We start from the raw sequence: 27,077 nt of genomic DNA on the forward strand, positions 1-27,077 counted from the left end.
TATAATTTAAGAAAGACAAAAGATTGCCAGGAGATATAATAAGCAATAAAGGCTTGACATTTAAGGTAATCGTTTATATTTGTTTTCTTTTAAAAGAAAAACAACCCACAAAACAAAACAAAACAAAACACTATTCCCCAAGGATACTTTGTGCAACTTCTACAGGTGAATTAACATGACAAAGACACAAACAAAAACAGTACCTAACTGGCTATAGAAGAAAACCCGAATCATAAAATAAGATAAACTAAGGCTTCTTCTCTGGTGAACTGATTAATGACCCTCTGTCTTCCAGTGGCACATGACCGAGGACCGGGCTTGATGCAGAAGGAAAAGTAATTACCGTTATTTCTAGAGGAGACAGCGCCGGGAAAGCAGGGTAAATGGTCTCCAGGTCCACACAGCAGACTCTGACCTCCGCTGGGGGTCCGGGGGGATGGACCACTAAAGCCTCCGTCACCGCCCACACCTGCTGCTCCCACACCTGCTCAGGCGGACCGAGGAGGCTGCTCCTGGCAAAGCCCCCCTTTCTCTGCTCTCACAGCTGGGGTGCACGCTTCCCACAGGTGGCTGTGTCCTCCTAAGCGCTCGGATGCCACGCCTTCCTCCAGTTAGAAAACTTAATAAATATGGAATCCAGGGCTGCACCAATGGGAACAGAGGCCTGCAGGCCTCTCTGCTACAGATGAGCTGCTAGAACACTGCTGCACAAAGAGGAATGGCTGAGGGAACTGTAGATGGCTGGAGAGGGGGCACAGAGAAATGTGCATTTGTATGTTTTGTGTTAAAATGTATAACATATGTCTCAATTCTAAATGATTCGCCTGAACCAGCTTGACCACCCACACCTACACTAGTGACCTATGTTCACCTCAATGTGCACAACTATTTTCCACACACTTGCCATTAAGAACCACCCTCCACACGGCAGAAGAAAAAGCCTCAGACAGGAGCGAGGAGATGCAGGGTCCTCACTAGCCTCCCCTTCTACCTGCACACCGCGAGGGAAATGGCTACATAATTTCTCATGTCCCCTGTGGCAATAATTCCATAATCACATTTAAAACTTCATACCCCTGACCGCTGGTTAGGACATTATCCTGAGATGCCAAGATTGCGGATTTGATCCCCGTCAGACACATACGAGAATCAGCCAATGATTGCATGAGTAGGCGGAACAACAAACTGATGGGTTTTTCCTCTCTCTCACTAAAAAAAGAAATAAGATATTATTGCCATATCACCACATTATTTAAGAAACTCATCACCAGTTTTCAAAAAAACCTTCTATGGGGTAGTAGGGTTATCAAAAGACGCTAAGGAAATGTAAGAAAGTTTGATGCAGTCTCATGTTACAAACTCAGTTTTAAAACAGAGCATTTCCACGGGGAAGAAGTGACAGTGAAGAACGGTGACATCACACAGTTCCCAGACACGCCCCCAACATAATTTTCTCTCACCAGATTAAACAAAGCAAAATCTTTCAAACCAAGGACCCTCAAGAAAGAATCATTATCACACTCAAGTGATGATATTTATGGCCAAATGCAGGCCCAAAGCCTCAAGATTGAATAACTGCTCAGGGTGAAGGAAAATAATGAACTACTTGTATATTTTTAAAAAGATGTACAAAATTAAATAGGTTTGTGTACTACTCTTTGTATGCTATTGACAAGAAAAACATCAAGACACCACGTCCCCAAAGTGCTGCTGCCACCTCTCCTCATGGAGTCAGCGGACCTTCTAAAACACGTATCTAAAGCTTGTCAAAATGTTCCTGGGTGCTTCTGCTTGCTTACAAGTTGCTGTGTTTGTCTCACTTTACTTGTAATCTCTTAAATTCGTGCTATATTGTAGACTACCTCTGTCCATTTAATTTTAAGTTATTGGAAGCTTGTTGCATCTTTCCCCCTTATAACTCTACTTTGCCTTTTACTATACCACAGCCCCTGCATGATATACCTGTCTGAGAGAATTAGGTAGCTACAAGAGGGACAGGAATTCCAAGAAGGATACTGATGAAAAGCATCCAGAAGGAAACTTCACTTTGTTTCCGTAGGAAAGTGCAAAAGTGATGCCAATTATATTGGGGGAAGCGATCCGCTCCAACAAAACTTACTTGAGCAGCAGTGTAGCATCTGTTTGCAGTTGACATCCACGCCACTAGGCACGCTTTGTCCTAGACAGCTCCATTACCACTGAATAACCGAGTTGAAGGCTATTTCCTGATAAATTCTGCTATACTGGATGAGCACAGGCTGGCTCTGAGAAGCTGGACTGTCTGGAGAAAATTCAACAATGTGTGAGGGTCATTTTCTTCATTTTAGAAAAAATACAACTTCTGTTATTGCCTGGTATTCCCACTGCTTCATGTATAAGACACACAGCGCAGCGGGGGGCGGCACCCTTTCCTGTGTCATTACCTGAACCGTAGTTTGTGCCTGAACACTGGCAACGTGGGCTAGGCCTCCACTTCAGTGGGCTACAGCCCATTTCTGCAAACTGCATTTGCAAAATAATTACCTAGAAAATGCACAAAACTAAGACACTCACATCAAATCACAGAAATAGCCATGCAGATTACAATGGAGTATTGTTAAGTACTTTTGTGAAATATGCTTACAAGATTATATATGGCTGTGACAAAGGAAACAATATGAAAAGGAAAATGCCCCTCTTTACTTAATTTTTTCCATAAAAATACCAATAACTAAGTGTGTGGCATATGAGGCCTGTGCCACTGACTGCCTTAGACCCTGTCACTCAAGAATTATCTGTACCCTCTCTTACTAATTATATTATTACATTCCTCGAATTATAAATATTCATCCGCTTCCTTGCCTTCTTCTGCCTGCATTTATTGATACACAGACACAGAAAATCTAGATGCCTCTAAATTAACACTCAAATGATACAAAGCATGAAATTCAAAATTGTTATTACGTTTCAGTGTAACCTAAAATACAGTATGAATTTAAGAGATTACAAATCATAAATACTGTCATCTCCAATAAAAACAATTCCAACATTTTTTTCTTGCTTAACAGGAGAATCAATTCTATATTTTCCTTCTGATTATTATTTACTGATCTCTAAGCTACATTTTTCATTAATATTTAAATTGATAAAGCAAGCTACCTGGGTATCGTTTCGTTGTGTTCATTTCTATCTGCTGCTTTAGTTTAAGGCACATTTTCCTTTATTTCACTTTTCCACAAGCCATAAAAAAACTCATTTCTAATTCATCCGTTCGTTCAGCTTAACCTCTCTTCTCAGCAATTAAAGCACTCTGCGCATCCCTCATCTATCACACAGCCAGCTAAATAATGCATTGCGTCCCCCGCTCATCTTTTATCATCCCAAATGACAGGTATTAGCATATCTCCCCAGTCAATTACAGTGCAGTGGAATAATCACAGCATAATTGGGCGAAAGCCACTCTAATCACCAGCCCTGCAAACTCGCAGAATGAAAACCGAGTGGCAGCTCAGACAGGCCTTGCTCTTGTCCATGACTCCAGCCAACACTCCTGGCAGATCTCCATTTCCTTCCTTTTCAAACTCATCCTTTAGGGAGGTCAACTCATCCATTCGTCACGTGTAAGAGAAAAGAATGTATACACACGTGTGCATGAGTGGGAACTGTTTACAACCCGCACATCCATGTGTTTATTAATATCTGTGTTTCTAGATGTTGGCACATACTATTAAATAGCACATAACGAAAAACTCCACTCCTGTTTGGAAAACGAAGTCATTTCATGAATCTCATGTCATTACGTGTTCTCTTTCATGGGGTCAATGCTCAACCACTGAACCACATTGGCTGGACAAGGTAAAACAGAATATTCTTTTTTTATAAAGGTTACTCATTTACTATCAAAACTGTCTTCATGATGAAGATACCTTCTGTATCTTGAAAATCAGCATTTCCCAGCTGCTTTCCAAATTAGTCATTTATCACAGAAAACATTTTTAACTGAGTATCTGTTGTTATACTGCAGTAGCATATAATACTTTTAAGAATGATGGCAATAATATGTACAGTTTAACATAGTAGATGGTTGAAGAAAGGAAGCTTACACATTTACAAGGGGATTAAAAATGAATGAGACAATCATAGGAACAAAATGTGAGACACTTAGAAGAAATTGCAAACTTCTGATACAGTAAATAATTTTTTAATTCTGAGACATCAGGAAATTTGTTTGAAATTATTTTTAGAATACTTTTTGTAATTTATTGGTTTTAGCATGATATTTAACATGCAATATATGTAGGCCTAAATCCAATTCCTATTTTAAGTTACATGTATTCATTTTAATACCATTCTTCACCTTCCTTACCTCTTAATGAGATACAAAAAGTCATTCTAACGTGAAAACTTAATGCGGGGAAGAGTGGAGGGAGGTTAAGAGGAATGTCTTACAAAAACATACATGGCTTCTTATGAAGCAGCCAAATAAGTGCTTTACGCTGCCATGTGCACCTGGGAGAAAATGCCATTTTCTGTAGGATTTCATTACTGTCTCCCCGCGTACAGCATGGGTCCTGTTTCCCTGTACTTCTCTCCCTTCCTCACAGCCATCACTCCTCCTCACTGTCCCTGTAAGACCAGAGGAAATCCCCACCCAGGTGTGCCCTGGCCTGAGACGGGCCTGCCTGCGCAGCCAGAGGTTCTGTCCCACAGCGGAGCAGCCTCCCTGGGCAGTGGCAGCAATCACCGCGGCGAGGCTTGGTGGCCGGGTCCCGAGGGCCCACACGCGCTGAACGTGGCCCAGAGTGCTGGCTGCGCAAATGAATAAATTACATGACAGAACCCTGCTCGGTGATTCAGCAGTAGCCATGACACCAACAGAATTCAGGAAAGTATGAAATAGGCCATTACTGCAACAGTAAACAAAGTATCATAGTTATTACATTTATTATTTACAATTTGTGAAATTTTCAACCACAACTCTGGCAACAATTCAATCCAGTCCTTCGATACACAGGACGCTCAGGCAATTCTACAACGTCAAAAGGCCAGCGGCCAAAAGACCCGAGCAAAAGCAGAGCTTAGACACAAGAGAGCCTCCCAGACTTTTTCTTGCTTCCAAATCCTGTTATTCTAAAATTATAATATGAATGTTTTATTTGCATTATTACTTCAAGAACTCTGCATGTGTTTTTCTTGGCATATCTCTGCAAATGTACCCACAGGATACATTACTACAGTTGTAAAATGGTAATTTTATGGCTTATTGGGGAATATCTGTTACAAGTATTTATCAGTGATACATCTGGTCTGCAAGTATTAATTCAACAGGTTTTTCTTTTCAAATCTGATTTTTAAAAATCATCTTCTGATTTATCCTTTTAATTCATATAAATGTTCTACTTGGCTTTAAGCATCTTGCAACATATTGGCTCTTTCAACACCAGTCACTTTGACATTCTCAACTGACTTTCAAAAATTGACATGGCTTGGGTAGCAGCCAGATTTAAGGCAGTAGGAGGGGAGGAGGAGGGCTTTCACCATCTGAAGGAACAAAACTGGCTTTAAAATTTGGCACCGGAGAGAACCTACACCACACGCAATCAGAAGCACCCCATCTTCCCTGGATAATTTCATTGCTCTTCCCCAACAAATCGTAAGCAGCTTGATGTTTATTAATATGGTCATGCTAACTCTATTCAAGGCATTTTATAGGCAAGCCACTAATTTTGCGTGCACACCCCGAATGAACAGGTGTTTGAGGGAGGGGATAAGGAGAATACATGCATTTTTATTATCACTAGAAAATTAAGTCCTCAAAACATAGTGCCAAAATAATGTTCCCAGGGGAAAAAAAATGGAGTCAATCAAACTCCAGAATATACAAGTAAGCTTTCTTTCAGCAAATCTCTTCCCTCCCTTACAAAGGGCACTTTTGAGATCCACAGCACCTGAGGCCCTGTGTTTAAGTCCTAACCCTTTTTTAACGGAAGAAAGCACTGTAATTCTGACAAAAGTAGGCAAGAGCGGCACTGTATTACGTTCCTCTCCCTCACTGGTCTATATAATTAGGGCAGACATTTCTGCACAAACGTACTTACTAGGCCCAGTGACTGACACCATGCAAGCAATCAGTAAGCCCATGACCTGACCAAGCACTCACTGGTCTAGAAGCAAGAAACTGAGCTCCCATCACACTAAGAGCCACTGGGTCAGAACAAAATATTTCTGAGTTTTCATATAATGTTCTGGAAAGATCACTTTCACCAGGGTATGTATGTGGCTTATTGGGTCCTTTCATGCCAATTAACCTTCACAAACTCCTGCGATTACCCAATACTTCAAACCACACACACACACATTTCCAAATGGGATTAGCAACTTTTGGAGAAAACCCTTTCCACTTGGAGTGTAGATCTAAAATGATGTGGGAGAGCCCTAATACGCTACATCGAACCACATGAAACAGCCCAGGTAGACCAAGAGGCTGTAAGAATCCCAATTCCGTGAGACTCAAGCTAATCTGTGGTTCCGGTTCTGGGGGCCTAACAAGCATCTCTAAGTTCTGTGTAAAGGGCACCAGCCTGGGAGGCAGAGACATAAGCCAGTCACATGACCACCCTCAGTCTTACTCATCCTGAAGACAAAAGCTGAGACTGACATTCTGGGTTACTTTTACTCTTTGAGGAAATGATGAAAAAAATAACTGACCCATGAAACTGAGGCTCCAGAATTAGTCAAGGCAGCTCGAAAGGAAATTAGGGAGATTAAAGATGGCAGAAAAAAAATTTCCCACACTTTGTCTCTCTTTTGAAAAATTTTGCTTGGCTTTATTTCATGGAAAAATGTGTTTGTGGACAAAAAATATTTTTATTTTTCCCAAGACGATGAGAATAGCTTAGACCAGTAAACACTAGCAGGCAGGAATTAGAGGAAGAATAATAAGGATAGAGTTGAAGGTTTGCCCTAACAAATTCAGGCAAACCTGTAGCATTTTAGGGCTGAAAAGAATGTTACTGATAACAAGAAATCAACTTTCCAACCTTATGTTAGGACTTAAAGTAAAATATAGGTCTGGTCACTCCCAGGCAAACAGCCTGAATTATAAGAGGAGGACAAAACTGCTGTTTCAAAGTGATCCAAACACACAGCAGGAAGACCCCACGAGGCTGGAGAAGCTTCCCACAGCACTCACGCCCTCCCATCAGCCAGGCTGTGTCGCTCTTTCTTCACGGCATCTGCTTGGGCCTGCTCAGTCTGCCTTTTCTAAATGTTATATTCATGCATTCTCTAACGGCAGAGTTGAAAAGGAGCTAAAATCAGACTGCCTTTAAAATATAATTAAACAAAATTCATCAAAATATTACAGGTAAGATCATTTTCCCCCAAATCTTTCCTAAATAAAAATAAAGCAGATTTTGTTTTAAAATCCAACATGTAAGTGTTTGAATCACCAGCAGATGGCAGAAGGAGAGGCTGGGAAATTCTCTAACAAAAGAAGGGAACAACTCAACATGGATGCCCAATCACGGCTTGAGAACTGGATTTTATTTTCCCCTCTTGAATCTTTCCTTCATAGAGAAGTAGAAAATTCTTTTGCTTATATACATATACTCTATCAATTTAATTGATACTCAATGGCTTAAATAGTAAAGAATAAACTTGGTCCTCTACTTCTCTAAGGATTTCTAATAGATTTTCACCAAACAAAAAAAAATTTAAATGCAAACATAAATCCTTCATATTATGAAAAGTAATGAGTTAAGATTATAAACTTCAAAAAGGAAATGTCTGCCGGCTTCATTTCAATGACACTGTTACCTTAAATATACTTTCACCTCAGTTATATTCACATGGGCTTAGAGAGTGAGCCAAGTAAAGTCACCAGAACACACACTCGGCTAAGATAGAAAGAGTTGAAATGAACCAGAGACCATGCAGCTTTACAAGAAAAAAAATATGTGTTTTTCAAAAGATTAATATATGCTTTCATGTGGTCACACTAATAAAAGGAAGAACATGTTAATAGCTAGGATCTTATGATGCCAGGTTAAACATTCTAAATCTGAAACACTATACTGATAGCCCCAGCGTAACCCCAGGCAGTCAGTGAAATGACTCATTACAAGTCACCACCAGAAAGATCCCTAACTCTATGAGCCTGTATAAAACCTTTCTACTCTCAAAAATGGCGTGGGACGTGCCAATTTTATTTTACATATATTTGCTCTTCTCTTTTATATTACTTTACTAGAATGGTACTTATCTACTCTAATCCTCAGGTTTTTCTATCAATTGATAAAAAGGCTGTTCTATTTGTGAACTGTGTTATGTTAAAATGTTTTGTGTCATATGAACACTTGGAATCGTTATTTTCCAGACCAGTTCTGGCCAACAGACATTCCTTTGAAGATGGAAATGTTCTATATATGCACTATACCTATATGGTGGCCACTGACAGTGCAATGACACAGAATGACATCAATGACTATAACTGCAGAATTTGATTAACAAAGGTATTTAAGTTGATAGTGAGACACATTGGAACCAACTGGTTGTCGGTGGCAACCAGAACCATTCAACATCTTCAACAAGCAATAACAACAAATATCTTCCTTCAGCTGGGCTGTGTAGAGCTACACCATAAAATGTCAAGCTACTACATCAACCCAGATACCAGGAGGATCAGTGAGAAAGTCCCAGAATAGAATAAAACACAATACTAATACGGTATTATCACAGGCTTATTTTGTTTTCCTCTTATCAACCACAGTTGTTATACTATCTCTAGAACTCTAAATAATCAGCAACACTTCTTATACTGCGAACCAAGTTAAGTCAATATGGACATAAAAAGATGAGGAAGATGGAGTCTCTAGGCTTACTATCCTGCTGGCGGGAAAGGCCACATAACGGAGCTGCCCAGGCCACACCATGACGTTCTCTATACACGAAGAAGACAAGTTGGCAGAAGAGAAATCCCAAATAGGCTGCAAAGGCAGTGGGTGCTGCACGAGCTCAGAAGTCTGCAAGGCTGAGGGAAGACATCACAGAAGAGGAAGGGCACGAGCTGAGTCTGGAGAGTAGGATGAACCTAAAGTGCAACAGAGGATGGGAACAGCATTGGAGGGAAGGCTGGTGGTGTGTCCGAGGGCTCAGTACAGTTATGAGGCCATGTTAGCTGGGGGTTAGAAGACCGGTCTGAATTGTGATGTTATTTTTCTCTAAGAAATTCTATTCAACTCAGATATGGATAAAAAGAAACACATAACAGTAAATACATTTAGAATTTACTTTAAAATATTATTTTTAGGTATTTTAAGCTTAGACTTTTTCTTAAGTAACAACAAATTTTAGGTGCCTAAACTAAATATTAAAAATTACTGCCAAAAGAGAATAAAAAGTAGTATTAAACATTAAGAGGAAATATTACATATTTTTATTTAAATATTGAGAGGAAATATAATGAGACTGCTAAAGTCCTTAAGTCTAGTCCCTGATAATGAGCTATGACCTTGGGAACCAAGAGTCCATTGGCCTCACCTCCCTCATCTCCAATATGGAGGAAGGCTGGACCAGAGGATCTGAAGAGCTCTTCGAGCAGCGGTTCTCAACCTGGGGGTTGAACGATCCTTTCACAGGGGTCGCCTAAGACCATTGGAAAACACATATATAATTACATGTTGTTTTTGTGATTAATCACTATGCTTTAATTATGTTCAATTTGTAACAATGAAAATACATCCTGCATATCAGATATTTACATGACGATTCATAACAGTAGCAAAATTACATTTATGAAGTAGCAACGAAAATAATTTTATGGTTGGGGGTCACCACAACATGAGGAACTGTATTAAAGGGTCGCGGCATTAGGAAGGTTGAGAACCACTGTCTTAGAGAGATAAAAGTTTAAGACTCTAGGAAAGAACTGTTTCAGGAAGAGACAGAGGGAAAATGCAGGAGGGAAGAGACACACTACAGGGGTCCTGCCGCAGCGTTTTGGAGAGAGGGTCTCACTAGGTGTGTTATGCTCTCCTAGGGTTTGGTTTAAAAGGCGGGGTGAGGCGGAGGGGACAGGTTGGCACTTCCCTCCCTACCAGGGCCTGGTCACCGCTAGGAAGTGCAGAAGCGTGAAGGGTGCCCAAGAGCGGGGACTCTGTCACCTGTGGGCCCTATGACCTACATTTCATTGTTTTCCTTCTTCCCATTCTTTTTTAGAACAGTATTATATGCTTCCCTCAGCAGTCCTAATCATTTGTTTTTAATGACCTCCCCACATACATTTCCTGTAATAGTTTCTATCAAAACTCATAAAAAGGTGCATTAACATTCACAATTTTGTTCTTCCAAAGAACATAGCAGCCAAAATAGTATATCAAAATATTTTTGGATTTGTGGAATGCTAATACCCACTTAGCATTGGAAAACCGATGAACTGGTTATATATAACATACATTTCTATCCACTCAACTTTCAAAAGGAAAAGTTTTTAAAAACTATTTTGGTAACCAAATTTATATTACTCCCAAACAAGCAAGCTTGAAGAGTTTACCCCAGGAAATACACTGTATAGAAGAGGTATATTTTTATTTTTTAACGTTTTAATGATCTTAAATATAATAATATTACATGCAATAAACATTAATATTTCAAGAAAAAAAGGATTTTAAGTATAATAATATTACCAAAACTGTACTAACATAGTATGATATCACAAAAGTTGTAGGAAATATTAGAAGTCTACAAATAACAGGATAACTTCTATTATATTCTAAATTATTATTTTTCCCCTCTGGCTCTATTTTTGTCCATCAGTTTATGTTGTTCATTATATTCCACAAATGAGTGAGATCATGTGATATTTATCTTACTCCGACTGGCTTATTTCGCTTAGCATGAAGCTCTCCAGGTCCATCCAAGCCGTTGCAAATGGTAAGAGTTCCTTTTTTGTTACAGCAGTGTAGTATTCCATTGTATAGATGTATAGAACAGGTATATTTTTAAATCTACCAACTATTCTCCTAAACTTCTGACTTCCCAAGTAACTGCTGGCATCTACCTAGGTCAGTGATGGCGAACCTTTTGAGCTCAGCGTGTCAGCATTTTGAAAAACCCTAACTTAACTCTGGTGCCGTGTCACATATAGAAATTTTTTGATATTTGCAATCACAGTAAAACAAAGACTTATATTTTTGATATTTATTTTATATATTTAAATGCCATTTTACAAAGAAAAATCAACCAAAAAAATGAGTTCACGTGTTACCTCTGACACGCGTGTCATAGGTTCGCCATCACTGACCTGGGTTCTTCTATCCCTTATATGAAAAGGAAGTCAGACTCCCCTAATGAGTGCCTCTTACAAACGTACTCACACAGTTTATTAGTAGCAGATAGGTACGAAAAGCAAGTAAATCTGGTAAAATCTACAGGTCTGGAAGATTAATTCTAGAAGATCTGCGCCCGCTCCCTGTGCGCTCCAGCTCAGCGCACCACATCACCTGTTCCTAGTCTCACCCTCACGCCTCTGCCTTCCACACCCGCACTTCCTGGGATCAGCAGGTCCTGCGGTGCTGGGGTCCTGCCCCAGGAGGTCCAGGGGTCCCCAAAGGTGTAGACGGAGTCGGCGAAGAAGGAATGACACGGAGACCGCGTTCAGTTGATCAGCAGCCTAGCCAGGATCTCTAGCCAGGATCTCCAGCCAAGTTCTGGTCTGGATCTCCAGCGAAGTTCTGGTTAGGATCTCCAGCCAGGTTCTGTGTCCATGTTCTCTTGCTAGGTTCTCCAGGTTCTCCAGCCAGGTTCTGTAGCCATGTTCCCTCGCTAGGTTCTCCAGCCAGGTTCTGTGTCCATGTTCTCTTGCTAGGTTCTCCAGGTTCCCCAGCCAGGTTCTGTAGCCATGTTCCCTCGCTAGGTTCTCCAGCCAGGTTCTGTCCAGGTTCTCCAGCCAGGTTCAGTGACCAGGTTCTAGTCAGGTTCTCCTGCCAATTTCTGTAGTCAGGTTCAGTCCAGGATCTTTTGCCATGTTCTCTCTAGCGAAGTTCTTCTGTCTCTAGGTTCTGTGTAGGTTGTCTTCTAAGTTCTATGTTGTTACATCTGTATTTATACCAGTTGATTCCAATCCTATCAATCTCTATTCCAAAGGTTAGGGCGTTTCTTATCTCCATTCCAGGGAGTAAAGATTATGTAGCTTAAGCATGATTGTTCGTAGTTAAAATGATTAATTACCCGCCTGGCACTTAGTTAAGAGGTTTTATTCCCTCCCTAACTTCAGGGGAAAATCCCTACCTGGGGATTGAACCTTTCTCGGAGAGGTGACCTTGGTTAAATAAAACACAGCACCAAGAAGGTGAGCAAACATATTAAGAACAGTATGCCATATATGCCAGGTCCCTTGAAACAGCAAGGATGGACCGGCTCCCGGCACTGTGGGCTGACTTCCTTCCTGGTCCACTGCGAGCCCAGGCCCACACTGTCTTTCCCCTGATCTACTCAGCTGCCCTTCACTGCTCTCTGGCAATCCATCCTCCACCAAATGGCCACAATCATCTAAGTTGCAAACCTAACCACTTCTTGCCTTAAAATCTTTCAATGGTTTTGCATTTTTGATAGGATAAAATTCAAATCGTTCACCTCTCTGCCTTCAGATCTTTGCCACACAGGCAGAATTTAACTACTTTTAGTTCCCTCTGATTTTTTCATGTTGTCCTTCAACCTAAAAATAGCTACTCATTTTTCCTGTCCTTCCCTCTTGCACAAGCCCTCAAGGTCTACCCAGGGATCACCCTCCTAGAATACCTTCCCACTCAACTCCCCCACACTCCCACAATCCTTTGTATATTTCTAGCGTGGAGATAACAGACTGGAGGATAATTTATGTTTATAGGTCTATACCTACCAACTGATTGTGAGCAACTTAAGGGTAGGAGCTGGGATTTAAATTAGTTGTGATCGGAACACAGGGATTCAATAAACATTTGAAGCAGGGATAATGAATAAATGGATGAGTGAAGCTAGAGTTATGAAGCAAAAACAGCACCCTGATAACATTTGGCAGCTGTAATTTCAATACCTCCTAACTGGGGGTGGGGATGGGGGAGGGAGTGTGTGGTTTCAGCAAATCCTGTTCCATGGCTATTTGAAAGTAAAAAGTAAATACTACCACATTAAAATCATGGTTTCCTGTTCTATTTCTCATATTCTCCACAACAAAGAAAGAAGGTAAATAGAGTATTACCATACTATAATCTTCATCACAACTGAAAGGAAATCTTAAACTTCAAAAGATTTTAGAACCTCCATATCTGATTAGAAACACACACACACACACACACACACACACACACACACACACACACACACAACCTCGTCCTCTCTATAGAGCCTCCCAATCCACCTAGGAGAGGTGATGAAACCTACACCACAAATTCCATCAGACTACACACCTTCAGTCCAAAGGCGGTATCCTCTGAGGCCAAGACTTCAACCCGAAATCACAGGGAAAGCGATCATGTAGGCACCTTCAAAACCTCCCTGAGCCTACGGGACCCAGAGCACAGGCACGGCCTGCGGCTAAGCGTCCTGAGAAACTGGCATTCGATTCACGCCCAGTGCCAAGACAGAGAGACCTGTCGTCTCTCCAGGAGTTGGAGATAAATCCAGGTCACTGCCCAGGTTCCAGGCCCATGACCGGGGCCAGTTTCCTTCAGATGAATGGATCTGCCATCGTGTTGAAAGTGGTGGTGTAAGTTCCTCAGAAAGACCTAGGGAGTTAGGGGAATCATCCTTCTCTCTGAAATCACAAGATGATGCACATATTTTTTGATCTTTTATGGACAGTGAGGGGAAAGTTATGCTTCATAAAGCAATTTCAGGTGCTTGTGAAGGTGCTAGTAATTTCTTGTCCTGCTCTCGACAGAGTAGGTTGTCCTCAATCACTGGAATGTTGCAGAGCAGGAGTTCTTGAAAGCAATACCCAGAAAAGGCAGACAGAGGCTAAGCAACACGTTGTGAAATAATGGCAAAACTTCAAAACTGCCTGCCTTATGCATTAGAAGACAGAGCTCATTACCATGGATTTTAAAAGCTGCGTGGAACAAGACGTATATTGATAATTACTGTTTTTTTAACCAGTTATTTAGTCTGATGTATAAAGCTTTTAACTGACTACCACAAAGTACCTCTAAGATGGAAAAGAGCAAGGAAAGGCGACAGAATAGGGATTTTTCAGTGTCTGGGGAAGACAGTGGGGGTGGGACAAAAACAGCAGGCTAGTTGGCTTCGCTGTGACATTTTAAATTAGGCATTTGTAGGAGAGCCTCACACATTAAGTAGAAGACGCACAGCCTATCCTATGCTATCTTGCTATAATAACATTGGATTCTTCCCTTGGGGGGAGGAAATGCAGAAAGGAAGATCATTTCAGTAAGACTGTCAGCCAGGATGAAAGCAAAGGGGTCAAAAAAGATATAAAGAAACAAACCGTATTCTCCAACTGCTTTGCTGAAACTGAGGCTCACCCGCCACCTGGCACCTGCCGGAGCCTGGCCTGGCCCGGGAGGCGAGGGACACTCATGACCGGTATTAGGAAGATGAGCAGCCTCGTTCTGATGAAACCATATGCTGCTGATACCCAATGGGATTTTAGGCTAAAGACTGAACGTTGGATCAACTGCAGTACAGAATCATTGTAAGATTCAGACAGCATTTCTGTTTACACTTCGATTTCCAGAGCTAATTGTTAATTTAGAAACAAGATCATCTTACAGATTTTCAGTTTAAGAGGAAAAAAGTTACTTGCAATCAACATATGTCTGAATTTCCTAAGTCCTGCCTTTCACAACATTAGGTTATTAACCTCAAGTATGTTTACATTAAAACCTCTAGTCAACACTGAAGACTTTAGTTAAAGGGAAAGCACAAACAACAACACTTAACTACTGTAAACACTATGATATTTACTCGTAAGTTATACATGGGTGGGCAAAAGTTGGTTTACAGTTGTGAGTACGGGAAACAGTGTTTATTCTTGTATGATCACAATCATAACCTGCATGTCTTTTTCCATACAAGCAACTGTGAACCTACTTTTGCCTACGCCTGTGCACATAGATCATACCTACATACATCGGTGTCGGGTATATTCAACCCTGATGTGACATTTTAATATACATACAATTATTTAAAAATATAATAGCAGTAAAAATATGCAAAATCATCCCCAGAGTGAGTTCTGCATTTGCTTAACATATTATAAAAAGGCAAAGGAGCCCGAGAATTCAATAGCAAAAAAAAACCTATTTAAATATATGGCTTTAATAATTTGGCAGCTTGAGCTGATAGCAAACCCAGCTTTGCAGTGGAGTTTCAGAGGTCCCCATGTGGCCATGGCAGTGGCCAGACACAAGACAGGTCCTGGGCTGGAGGCGAGCCTCAAAGGTCAGCCTACTCCTACAACAGAGTCTGCCTCAAACAGCTCTTCGGAAATTCCTATGTATTAGCCAATTTAATTAGAGCAGCTTTTAAAAATTATGTTTTGTTCAAAAGTACTATAGTTCAAATACGTATGCACTTTAGTGATATTTTATAGTGTCTGTTTCTTTAAGATTTTAATTTTAATACCTACAGAAAAAACCAGCTGATTTTAAAAACATGAGATTACCCTTAATTTAAAAAGAAAGACCAAGGTCCTACAAAGGTTCTCGTGTTGGATGGGACACATTTTCACCTGATCTGGAAGGAATCCCCCTCTAGTGGGAGGAAGGGAGTATTTCAGCCTTCACGCAGAATTTTCAGGTAGTCATTAAACTTCACCAGCAACAGAAATCTGTTACGCTTTTTTGTTCCTTTTGTCATAAATTTGAATCTTTAAAAAAATGAAGGTAAGTATTTTAAATGTAACAAACCCAAAACACTTATGATTCTTTATATATAAACTAGAAGTATATTTTTGTTTATCTGATTGGGATTTTAGTTATTAGTCTACCATCATCATCAAATTTAATGTGGCTATAGTCACAATTTTAAGTTAAAACAAGAATTTAAATTAAAACAAGAATGTCCAACTGGAAAAAATGAGCACATTCTCCATGGAGATTCTCCCTGTACTGCGAGGGCAGACGCTGGGAGTCTGGGCTTACCTGAGTCAGGAAGTGTCTGGCTACTTACTGCATGCAACGCATTGTGCTTAGTGCTGGGAGCAGAGAAAAGTGACGAGGTGCACGAAGACTTAATACCTGGGTGAAGTGTATTTAAACATTCATTTAAAAAATAAACTCAAATTTAGAAATGACCAGAGGAAATTATTAATGGCTTCATTTTCTTTTTAAACTTGAGTTTGGGGAGATTTAAAACAGATAGTATTATAAAATCATTAAGAAAAAGGTCACAGATTTTACTAAATGTGAAATTAGGATATAATAACAAGGCTCTGCTCCTCACAGATGCTGTAACAAATGCAAAGACAACCCTGATGATGGGACGCACACTTGCCCCCCCGCGAGAGAGCATATCAAGGGTTCCATACGAAGTGTGCGGGCAACAAGCAGAGGCTCCCTTAGGCCAAGATGAGGCCCTTCCATCACACTGTGCTTATTTCAAATGAGGGTGCCACAACCTACACTTTAGAACACGAGCTCCTGAAAAGGGTTTCATTTGCAGAGAATCTAAAATCACCGCGCAAGCTCCACCCGCACAGCTCAGCAGCAGCTGAGCCATTTACAGGTCTTTCAATCCACTCCAGCACAAAAACCTTCATTGGTTCCTCTCTCTAGCAATTACTCTAATAAGCCCTACCTCAACCAATTTAGAAAGCCACTTTAATTTCCAATCATTCCATTAAAAAAATTGGGAAAATGTGGATTCATGAATTTGGAAGTAAAACTGGTTGTACTTTTGTTTTTCTTAAATTGTTTTCAGAGTCCTTTGGATCTTCACCTCTAAAGCGGAAAATATAATGTCCAGCAGCATTTCTTTAAACTAAAACAATGCTAAAACTATGTCCCATTTTAATAAAAAATTTTTCGAAAATCAGGGCTACACTGTCACAAAAAGAAATAAAGTGACAACGATGATTTGTAATCATATATAATCTTATCCATTTTTAAAGGAAGGCAACTCACAACTCCCTACATTATCCTATTTTTCTCACAACAGATTACTAAAGATGAACAAGTTTGATAACTACAATGTTGAAAAAGGTGTGGGAAATCACTGAAAACACAGCCTTGCACTGAGGGTGTGAACGTATAGAATGAAGTGCAATTTGGCAAAACCCATCAAAATGCATGTGCATGTGATTAAGTGTTAACCCAATTCCACTGATATTTGATTTTTGCAAAAATAAAGGACTTACAAAACTGTTTACCAGAGCTTTGTTTATAACAGTAAATAGATGAAAGCAACCATCAATCAAAAGGAAGTGTTTAATAAATGATCACGCAGCCAAGCAACAGAACACTGCTGCTGTAAGGAGGAGGTAAACGGACGTGTGCAGGTAAGGAAAGATGTCCATGGTAGTGCATTAAATGAAAAGAATCAGAATCGTGTGCATCATCAGCTAACATCTGTGTTTAAAAAAAAAGTGGGGGTGGGTATGTGCTTGATATACTTAGACTATTTCTGGAAAAATATGCAAGAGACATATCAGCAATTGTCTCAAAGGAGAAAAACTTATTTTCATTATATTGTGTTTTACAATGTAAGAACTTTTTCTCACCAAGTGCATGTGATTCTTGTTCAAATAAAAACAATTAGCTAATAGTAACATTAAAAATTGTTCAGCATCAATAGTAGCTAGAGAAAATTAGGTAAACATGTTGTATTTCAAGTTGGTTAATATTAAAAATATAGACAATACCTGTGTGTACAACCAGATCCCGCAACACTTATGATGGCTATGTCAGTAAGACCAGTCCTCCCAGAAAATAAGTTTCCAGTACCCATCTATAGCTTCAAACATATTCATAGCATTTACTCAGCAATCTGTTTGCTGGAGAATTCAATCTTTGTGATTTGTCATCAACTATTTCTATTTTAAGAATTTGTACTACACCGTTTTTGCAGTAACAGGCAAATCAGAAAAAAATTTACAAAAACAGGGAATGGTTAAATAAAGTATGGTATATTCATATGCTAGCTAGACCATTACATAATCATGAAAAACTCAGTTTTCAGAAAATACTTTATAACACAGGGAAATGCTTCAAATCTATCCATTTGTTTCCTCCATGCCTTCCAGAATATGTGCCATGCTGGCAAATGTCTTCCTCACTTTGGGATTTTTGAAACATTCATTCATGTTTTCTTTTAATACATTTGACTTTATTTTTTTTAACATTTAAATATTTGATCCATCTGTAATTATTTTGAAATAACAAGGGGTGGCGGTAACTCAAGTTTTAATTTTCCCACTGAATAACTGCAATACAAAATAATCCATTACTTTTTCCAGTGACCAAAGATACCACTTCTTCACCATAATTAAACATTGATGTGATATTAATTTTGCTTTCAATTCCAGATAGGAATGGAAAAAGGTATTCAATTCAAAGGGAATGGGAGTGAGGAGAGGAGAATGATAATAATCAATAAGAACCTGAATTAATAGTCACGGTATTTGTCCAAATTACAAAAAATTAAGATGCTCTTGGAAAAAATACCCTCGCCTAGATAATTCAAGGGATTAAAATACTATTTTACTTACTAAGCTCACTGTGTCTGCTTTGGTTGGGTCAAAAAGATCAATATACCAACTAGAACCTATTCCATTAAGCATATTTTTGCCTACATTAAGGAGAATTCATAAATAAAGTGCTCAAAACATGTCCCAGGATTTATAATGATTTAAAATGCAGGACAAACCCCTCCCCTATGGCCTGTGCTTGCTCATGCGTTCTCTCTCTCTCTCTCTCTCTCTCTCTCTCTCTCTCTCTCTCTGACACACATATACAACTCACAGTGGGTTTTATTTTAGGAAGCTAGAAAACTGTTTTGTCTTTTTCTTTGTTAATATTATCTCTTACTATTAATATCATTATCTTACTATTTTGTAACCCATTAAAAAAGGAATGCTTAAACAAAACATGTAAAGCCTTGCCAGCACTCTTCTCTTACTTAAATTCTCCTTATTAGCATGCTCAGGCCACATGACAGCTCAAGGACACAGCTGGCTCAAACCTGCTCAGCATTCGATTAGCTGGCAACAGAACACAGTGATGCCTTCTACTGATAAACGCTACTGAGCAGAACCACCATTCTCTCAATGTTTTTAAAATGAACTAAAAACTGTCCCTATATAGGAGACCAGTAAATGTCAATAACAATGATCAATTTCATCTATGCAATCAAAAAAGCATAAGCTTAATACCATGTATTTGATTTCAAGACAAAGAATGGATATGTTATAATTATCCTTTTCACTACAAGTGTAATGCTCACATTATCTCCTACACTAGGATGTTAGCTGTGTCTTCATATCTGAGGCTGTTAAATTTCAAACAAAGGCTGTCAACATTGGGCACACTCCTCTTTCTACCCATGTTCTTTAACTGAGTGAGGATACCCTCACTTCAGATTCACAAGCAGTCATTACCTCATGATATGGCTCAGAGAAAGGAGACCTTGAGAGCAGAGTGCAAAAATAGCCACCACAATGCAATGTGCTTTTATAGGCCTTGCCATCAAAGGATCGAGTCCGTTTCTCTACTCTTTTAATCTGGGAGGGACATGTGCTTTGCTGGATCAATAGAGTGCAGCACTAGAAATCATATTGTACTACTTCCAAGTCTAAGAGTCAAGAGGCCATGCTACTTCTAATCATCCTCTTGAAAGGCAAACAGCCACCAGGTGAACAAGCCCCAGGCTAGTTTGTTGGAGGGTAAGAGAAATATGGTTCTGTTACCACATCACCCCAGCCAAGAGCCAGTCAACTCCAAGAAGCCGAGCCACTGAGCTGACTGAAGGGAGAACAGCCCAGCAGAAACCAGAAAGACTACCCAGTCCCAGGCCAAACTGTCAAACTGTAGGATTGTGAGCTACATAAATGGCAGTTGTTCTGAGCGCTAAGTTATGGGCTGCTTGTTGCATAGCAACAGGTAACTAATACACTGGATAACTTTCAATAAAGCAACTCTAGGTAGCATACATCTACTGGCACAGTTCCCGCAAAACGCCATGATACATTTACACAGCCAAGTCCTTCCTCCATCTCCACTCACTACTCGAAACTTCCCAAGACCACGAAAGTCTCTCTCAGTTCCTTACTGTGATCCACAAGAGGCTAAACAGTGCGGCTCCTGCCTGCCTCCCGGATCCCCAGTGAAAGTACTTTCCCTCCAGGCACAGGTCCAGCTACACTGGCTTCCTTTGGTTCCCCAAAAGGACCCTTTCTCCCCTCAGAACCCTGGCACTTGCTTGCTGTCCCCTCTCCCAGAACACTCTGAGGCCATATTTCCCTGTGACTGGTCCCTTCACGTGGCTCACAGTTGGCAGGTGCCTCCTCACAGGGCCCCTCTCTCTCTCTATATTACCGCCTGAAATTTGCTGTGCCCCTTCACGAAAATGTAAACTGCACAAAGCAGGGACTCTCGTTCATGGCTGTATGTTTCTTACATAGAAGAGTGTGTGACAGAGTAGGAGCTCAATAAATAACTGTTTAATGAATAAATGTGTATGAAGGAATGTTGAGGACTGTAGCACAAACAATAAATGTATGTTTATTAACCCAATTTTCACATAGTTCATTATGTCACAGGTATAGATGTAGCAAGATATAAAACATGCTCTACCTAATGATGATACACATACTTGCCTTACATACGTGTTATTAAAAAACAAAACCGAGCTTTACTATATTTAATAATGATATGTGTGCATTCGATGCATTTGTCTCTCTAGCATAAATTTTAATTCCTTTAAAAGTATTAGGTGTTTTTAAATTGATGGCAATGAAGGAAGTATGTTGCTCACAAAGATCTTTTCTCCCTATTTCTAAATCAAATATAATGATTTTTTAATAACTGTATTGTACCAAGAAATGACTACAATAAATATTTTAAAGAACACATACATTTCACAATCCTTCCAAAGTACATTTTTCAAAAGAATTTCAGTAAAATTTGAGCCTTGCGTTTAGGCTGGCTGACTATGACAGCAGACGGTAAGAATCTCCTGCCCATGCTGCCGGACTCTGCTGTGAAGGAGGCCAGCAGGTGTAAGTGCCACAGAAGGACCCTGGCACTCGGAGGCTTAACTGGCCCCGCACCACGCCTACTCCACACAGGAGCTCCTTGAGGCAGAGTGGAACGGGAGCCCAAGTGTAAGCCATCAGTTACATATGTGGGGACATTCAGAAGGCTATTCCTAAAGAGATCACACGTGTGCAAGTTCCTCATTCCTATACTTGCAGTGTTCATCAAGAAATACAGGCTATGGAACCATGAAAAATATGGACCAATATGTATCAATTCAATGTTTCATCTGCTTTTTTCTAATACAAGTGTATATACAAAATGTAAATTTATAAACAAAACTTTTGAAAACAGCATACTTTTAACAAAACCAATGCTTTCATAATTACCTTTAGAAATTCCTATTTTATTAAAGCAGAAAGTATATTATAGAACACTATTCAATGGGAATGCTTAATATTTATATTTTAAGTGAACATCTATTTCTTAAGATTTTCTATGCTTATAAGTTCAAGAGGTTGATGAAGGAAAATGAAAAAAATTATGGTTGTCCAAGTAGGAGGTAGTTTATCTAAACTTTATAAAAATTAAGATAATATTAACTCATCTTCCATTGTGTTGTATACTTTGTGAATTTTGTCATAATCCAATGCTATTTTAAGGAATATTTCTCTCTCTACCCAAGTATCCACTCATTCATATATAAATTGATACAAAAAGTTTCTCAAATTTACTGAACTACAGCTTGACTAATTCAAGTGCTCTAACAACGTAAAGCAATAATACAAACTCTGTTTTGTATTACATTTCATAAAGAGAAAATTCTGTGTTTTACAAATAGCTGGCTAAATCTACTAAGGTAATAAAAGAGGACCATACTTACCGCTCTCCAAGTCCCCCCCACCATTAAGCTCAGCTCAGAAAAGCAAGTTGAAAGCTGTTCTAAGACCGTTATGCAGAAGAGCTATGACACAGGCTGTGCAGCACACCGCCAAGGCTGTCAAGGCTATCACCGTGTCTAAGGGAAGGAGGTGCAAGAAAGATGACTGAAACGGATTGGCTAAGAATGAAAAGGTGTTTTGAAAACAAACATTTTTAGATCAACAAACTCAACTTCTATCACTGCCCTAAAATGGCTGTTTGCTCATTTAGTCATTTGATTTTGTGTCCTTGGTTTCTTTTTGCTGCCCTCTCCCCTGTCGCTTGCCCGGGGCCCCCCAACTCAGTAACCAGGGTCTGCATGTAAGAAAAATGACAAATGACAAAACTTCTACCAGAATAGACTGGTTTTAAAAACACTAAAATAGTGGTGACAATCAGACTTTTATCACAAGTTTAAATTAAACTGTTTAGTATTATCTCGATTACCAACCTGGAACAGAAAGACAACTCAATAAAAGAGAGAAAGAATATGAGGATAGTTATACTTAAACTTAACCCACAAACCTTTACCTTTTACCTTAAAACTGATTCTTGTTTGAGGTAGGACTTACTTAGAAGAATCTACCCATGTAAACTAGTAACTGCAGACCTAGGAAGTCTCTAGCAGCGGTTCTCAACCTGTGGGTCGCGACCCCCTGAAAATACATCCTGCATATCAGCTATTTACATTACAGTTCATAACAGTAGCAAAATTACAGTTATGAAGTAGCGACGAAAATAATTTTATGGTTGGGGGTCACCACAACATGAGGAGCTGTATTAAAGGGCCGCGGCATTAGGAAGGTGAGAACCACTGCAGGGGAAACAACCGCATTCAGGTCTTCTCAGAGTTCCCTCAGGTGCTATTGGTCCAAAGAACGTTGCTACACTGGCTCCACACCAACCCGTCACCCTCCTTGCTCTCCCCACATAAACTGCCTGAGATTAGCCTTATCTGCCAAGGGCAACAATAACGAAAATTTTAAACCAAGAGCGTAAGTATGCGAAGGAAACTGAGGCCAGTACAGGAAGTTCTGGAAGAGGCAAAGTAAGAAAAAAGAGCTGATGTTTTCAAGGCAACTAACTGTCAGCATACCACTATTCCACTCGGCCCCTTCCTCTCTCCAAAATAAGCACATCTTCTAAAAAAAATTGTACCGAAAAGAGGAAGCCTTCAAAAGTAGGTATTCGTTGTGTGAAAAAGCTTTGCTACTGAGTTTATTTAACTGTCATTTTGAGTTCAAAATTGTTTAATATCAATCCTCTAGAATAAAGGGCCATAAAAGCCTGGTCGCTAAAGAATCTCTAGTCTTCAACAGTCGAAAAGTATTAATCATTCAAGAGATGGGCATTATAGTACAGAAAATAGTCAGGAAGATAATTACACTCATCTGCTCACCTAAGAACTGGGTGGCTGAGGACATATGAAGCTAAGGCTAGAGTGGAAGCAACAATCAGAAGCCTGAAACGGCACAGCTCTGGAGCTGAGACTGGCCCGAAGGACAAGGAAGGCACCACCCTTGTTAGTGACACTCATTTGCTTTATTAAGAAAACTGCACATCAAGGGGCATGATGTGACATGAAAGAGTAAAGTCACTTTCTAAAATACTAGCAACGCATGATCACAACGCTCTCCTACAGAATAAATTACCCAGAAGGAATCTTCTGCTTCCATCACAGCCAGAGTATCATATGGCAAAACAAAATATGAGTAATCAGGCTAAAAGCACGGGACTCAAATATGAGAAGTGATTTTTAAAAGTAATCAATTGCAACAAAATAATGCAGCCACTTTGGTAAGGGTTTGGCAGTGTCTGTGAAGGTAAAACTAGCCTCACTACATGGTCCAGAAAGCCCACTTCCAGGTGTTTACCAAGAGGAATGAAAACGCGTTCACGTGAAAACCTGTCTAAGAATGTGTATAAAGGCGTCATTCATAATCGTCAAAACATAAACTGCAGACAATACAAATGTCTATCAAGTGGTAAATGGATAAACAAAACTACAGACCACATCGATACAACAGAAAACTACTCACCTACAAAAACAGGAATTAACTACTGATATAAAGCAGCAACACGGATGAATCTCAAATGTATCATGTTAAGTAAAAGAAGCTAGGCTCAAAGGCTACCTACTGTATGATTCCTTTTCTATGACATACTGGAAGAGGCAAAGCTTCGGGGAAGGGAAACAGATCAGTGGTTGCCAGGTGATGGGTGCAGAGGGAGGGGTTGGCTCCAAAGGGGCAAGGGGAAATGGGGGTGATGGAAATGCTCCTTTAGAGATGTTCTAAGGCTCTATTAGAGGACAATTCCCTACATATTATGGTGTCTTGCATTTCATAACACAATACCCAGAAAATGTTAGCTTTTCCAAATATACAAACTAGAATTAAAATACTACTCCATAGTTTCTCATCATCAAAATGCCTTCGATTGTCATTGCACAGTATAACTTTTGTTTTGTTTTGCTAAAGTGTTCTAGATCATAGAGTTGAAATTTTCAGCTGATGACTTCTAGAGATTTCCTGATTTGTGAATTGCTACATTTTTCTATGTAATGGGAGTTGAAAATTTTGGTCAGAAAAAAACAACTGTAGGTTGTTTACTGAAGCTGAAAAGGAATTATGTGTCTAATAAAAAAAATCTTTGTTATTTAATACAATTGCATACAAAGTCGAACTTGAACATGAAACGAAAACCAGCAAGTCAACTTAAAACCAAACTACAGCCAAAACTAGAGTTAAAGTAGTATGTACAGATTGAGACATGAAAATATTACACAAGCTTCAAATCAAAACTACAGCAACATTAAAGTTAAAGTAGTATGCACAAGTTCAGACAAGAATGTATTATACAACCTTCAGATCTGAAGCACGGCACTTACCTCTTCATAATAGAACCTTTACTTATAGCTCAGGAACTTTGAAGTTCAACTTTTAAAATTCAAATCTTTTTAAAATATTTTTTTTATTAATTTCACAGAGGAAGGGAGAGGGAGAGAGAGATATAAGCTTCAATGATGAGAGAGAATCACTGATTGGCTGCAACCTGTTCACCCCACACTGGGGAACCAACCCTGCAACCCGGGCATGCGCCCTGATCAGAAATCAAACTGTGACCTCCTGGTTCATAGGTCAATGCTCAACCAATGAACCACGCCTGCCAGGATAAAGTTCAAATCTTAAAATACTTTCAAAGGCTCACACTTTTATATCTGTTTGGTAAGTCAGTCTCAATAACTCTAGGAGATGTATGAGAAAACTGAGTTACTGAGTTTGTACTATAAAAGTACTTTCTACTTTAGAAAGTAGCAAAAAGCTTGAAATACAGCCTTAATTTTTGAAAAGCTTAATTTTTGCCTGAAACATCAACTCTTAGTAGACTCTGTCAACATCTTTATACTAAATAGACTCAGTTTTGTTCATATAAATCCTTTACAGCTTTTTAAACAAAAATGAAGTTTCTGAAATAAACAATGTATAGCCAAACTTAAAAAAGAAACTAGCTACTTGGCAGTAACATTCATTTATGCCTTTTTTTTTCCACCAAGAATTTACAAACAACTCTAGCCAAGGATTTCTAATGGACTAAATTTTTATCTAGACCAGTGGTTCCCAACCAGAAACAATTTTGTGTACAGACCCTCCCTAAGTCCAGGCAACTTCTGTGGTCATCACAACTGGGGGTCAGGGTGGGGCTGCCCCTAGGGGATAATCCTACAATGCATAGGGCAGCTTATTTACAACAAGGCCCAAAATGTCAATGAGAAAACCTGGTCTAGATATGGGAAATCCCAACTGCTAATATTCAAAAGCATAAGCACAGGATGATCTTGACTCAAATCATTTTACTTACAGGAATTCAAACGGTGTCTGGGACGAAAGGAACCTCACCCCAATTGCTGAAACTGTTCAACTGCATGTCACTGTGTTTGTGGTAGGAGGGCCACAGAACCAGGGTTCCCCCAAGGATCCACTGCTAAAGTAAATACTGTGAAACACATTTTTCCTCCAGAAAGAAACTCTCCAGTTCAGTGACAACGGCACAGGCAGACAGTCTACTCATAAGAAATGTGAGCTCAGGGCCATATTGTATTTTCACAAGGGAGGTGGGGTGCCAATTATATTTAATACAAACTCACTATTTTAAAAAATGGGGAACTGGGTAAAAGTCGAAAGTAAAAATAACCTCTGAGATCACTAACACCTGTTAACATGTGTGTAGAGTATATGCGTGTATATGTGTGTGCATGGGTGTATCTTAGCCCTAGCAACAATCTAAATGCAAAATTAGTCAAATCAGACATTTGCTTGAAATCTCAGTTAAATCTATTACTTCAAGATTCCCTTTGTACTCACTAGGATATTTGGTACACAAGATATAACTTCAGAATTTGCTATAAACCAGACAAATGCCTAGAGCAAACAAGTGGGCATAAATGAATATCCAAATAGGCATGTCTTTGGTGCTAACACTAACCTGGGTTAGGATTTTGAAACCCAGACTTTCTGAACAACATCAGAATGGTGACTCCCAAGTAAATCTTGATATACTTATAATTTCAGATACATTTTCACCACTGGGGTTGAGGGTATCCATGTAACCACAGAAGATGTTGTGAAGATGAGGTGAAATTCTTATTTATTCAATTCATATTATACCGTTTTCAAATTCCATTAGCTTGCAAAAGACTTTGTTCTGTTTTCTTTTCCTATTACTGTCTATGTATCATTTCTGAAATACACAGAAAATTAAGCCTTTCCATCAATTCAATATTTACAAAGCCAGGGAGTTAAAAAAAAACAACACAAACTCACTGATCTGAATGGGCTCAATCACTATTACACAAGACTGTAGCTCAAAACCTAAAAAGAGCTGCTAAGTTTGGCCCACTGAAGGTCACCAATGAGGGTTTAGTTTACCTAACACTGTTTCATACCTACCATAATGGGAGGAGGGCAGGGAAATTCAATAGTATATCCT

The 27,077-nt window shown here is 39.5% G+C and overlaps 1 protein-coding gene across 3 annotated transcripts in view; it reads right to left on the bottom strand.

Annotated features, from left to right (window-relative positions):
* Window positions 1-27,077, bottom strand: part of ARID1B (AT-rich interaction domain 1B) — a 333,070-nt gene that overhangs the window by 132,401 nt on the left and 173,592 nt on the right. Inside the window, exon 1 of one of the 3 annotated variants that reach the window (XM_036317509.1) lies at window positions 22,051-22,533. The exons of 1 other annotated variant lie outside the window; for it this stretch is intronic. In XM_036317509.1, coding sequence (XP_036173402.1) covers window positions 22,051-22,074 — 24 coding nt within the window. In that variant the 5' untranslated portion in view covers window positions 22,075-22,533. Of the gene's footprint in view, window positions 1-8,861; window positions 9,104-22,050; window positions 22,534-27,077 lie in introns of those variants that run through there. One more of the 3 variants, XM_036317508.1, reaches the window with a different exon arrangement.

The sequence above is a fragment of the Myotis myotis genome, unplaced genomic scaffold, assembly GCF_014108235.1.
Source record: "Myotis myotis isolate mMyoMyo1 unplaced genomic scaffold, mMyoMyo1.p scaffold_m19_p_7, whole genome shotgun sequence".
Lineage (NCBI taxonomy): Eukaryota > Metazoa > Chordata > Mammalia > Chiroptera > Vespertilionidae > Myotis > Myotis myotis.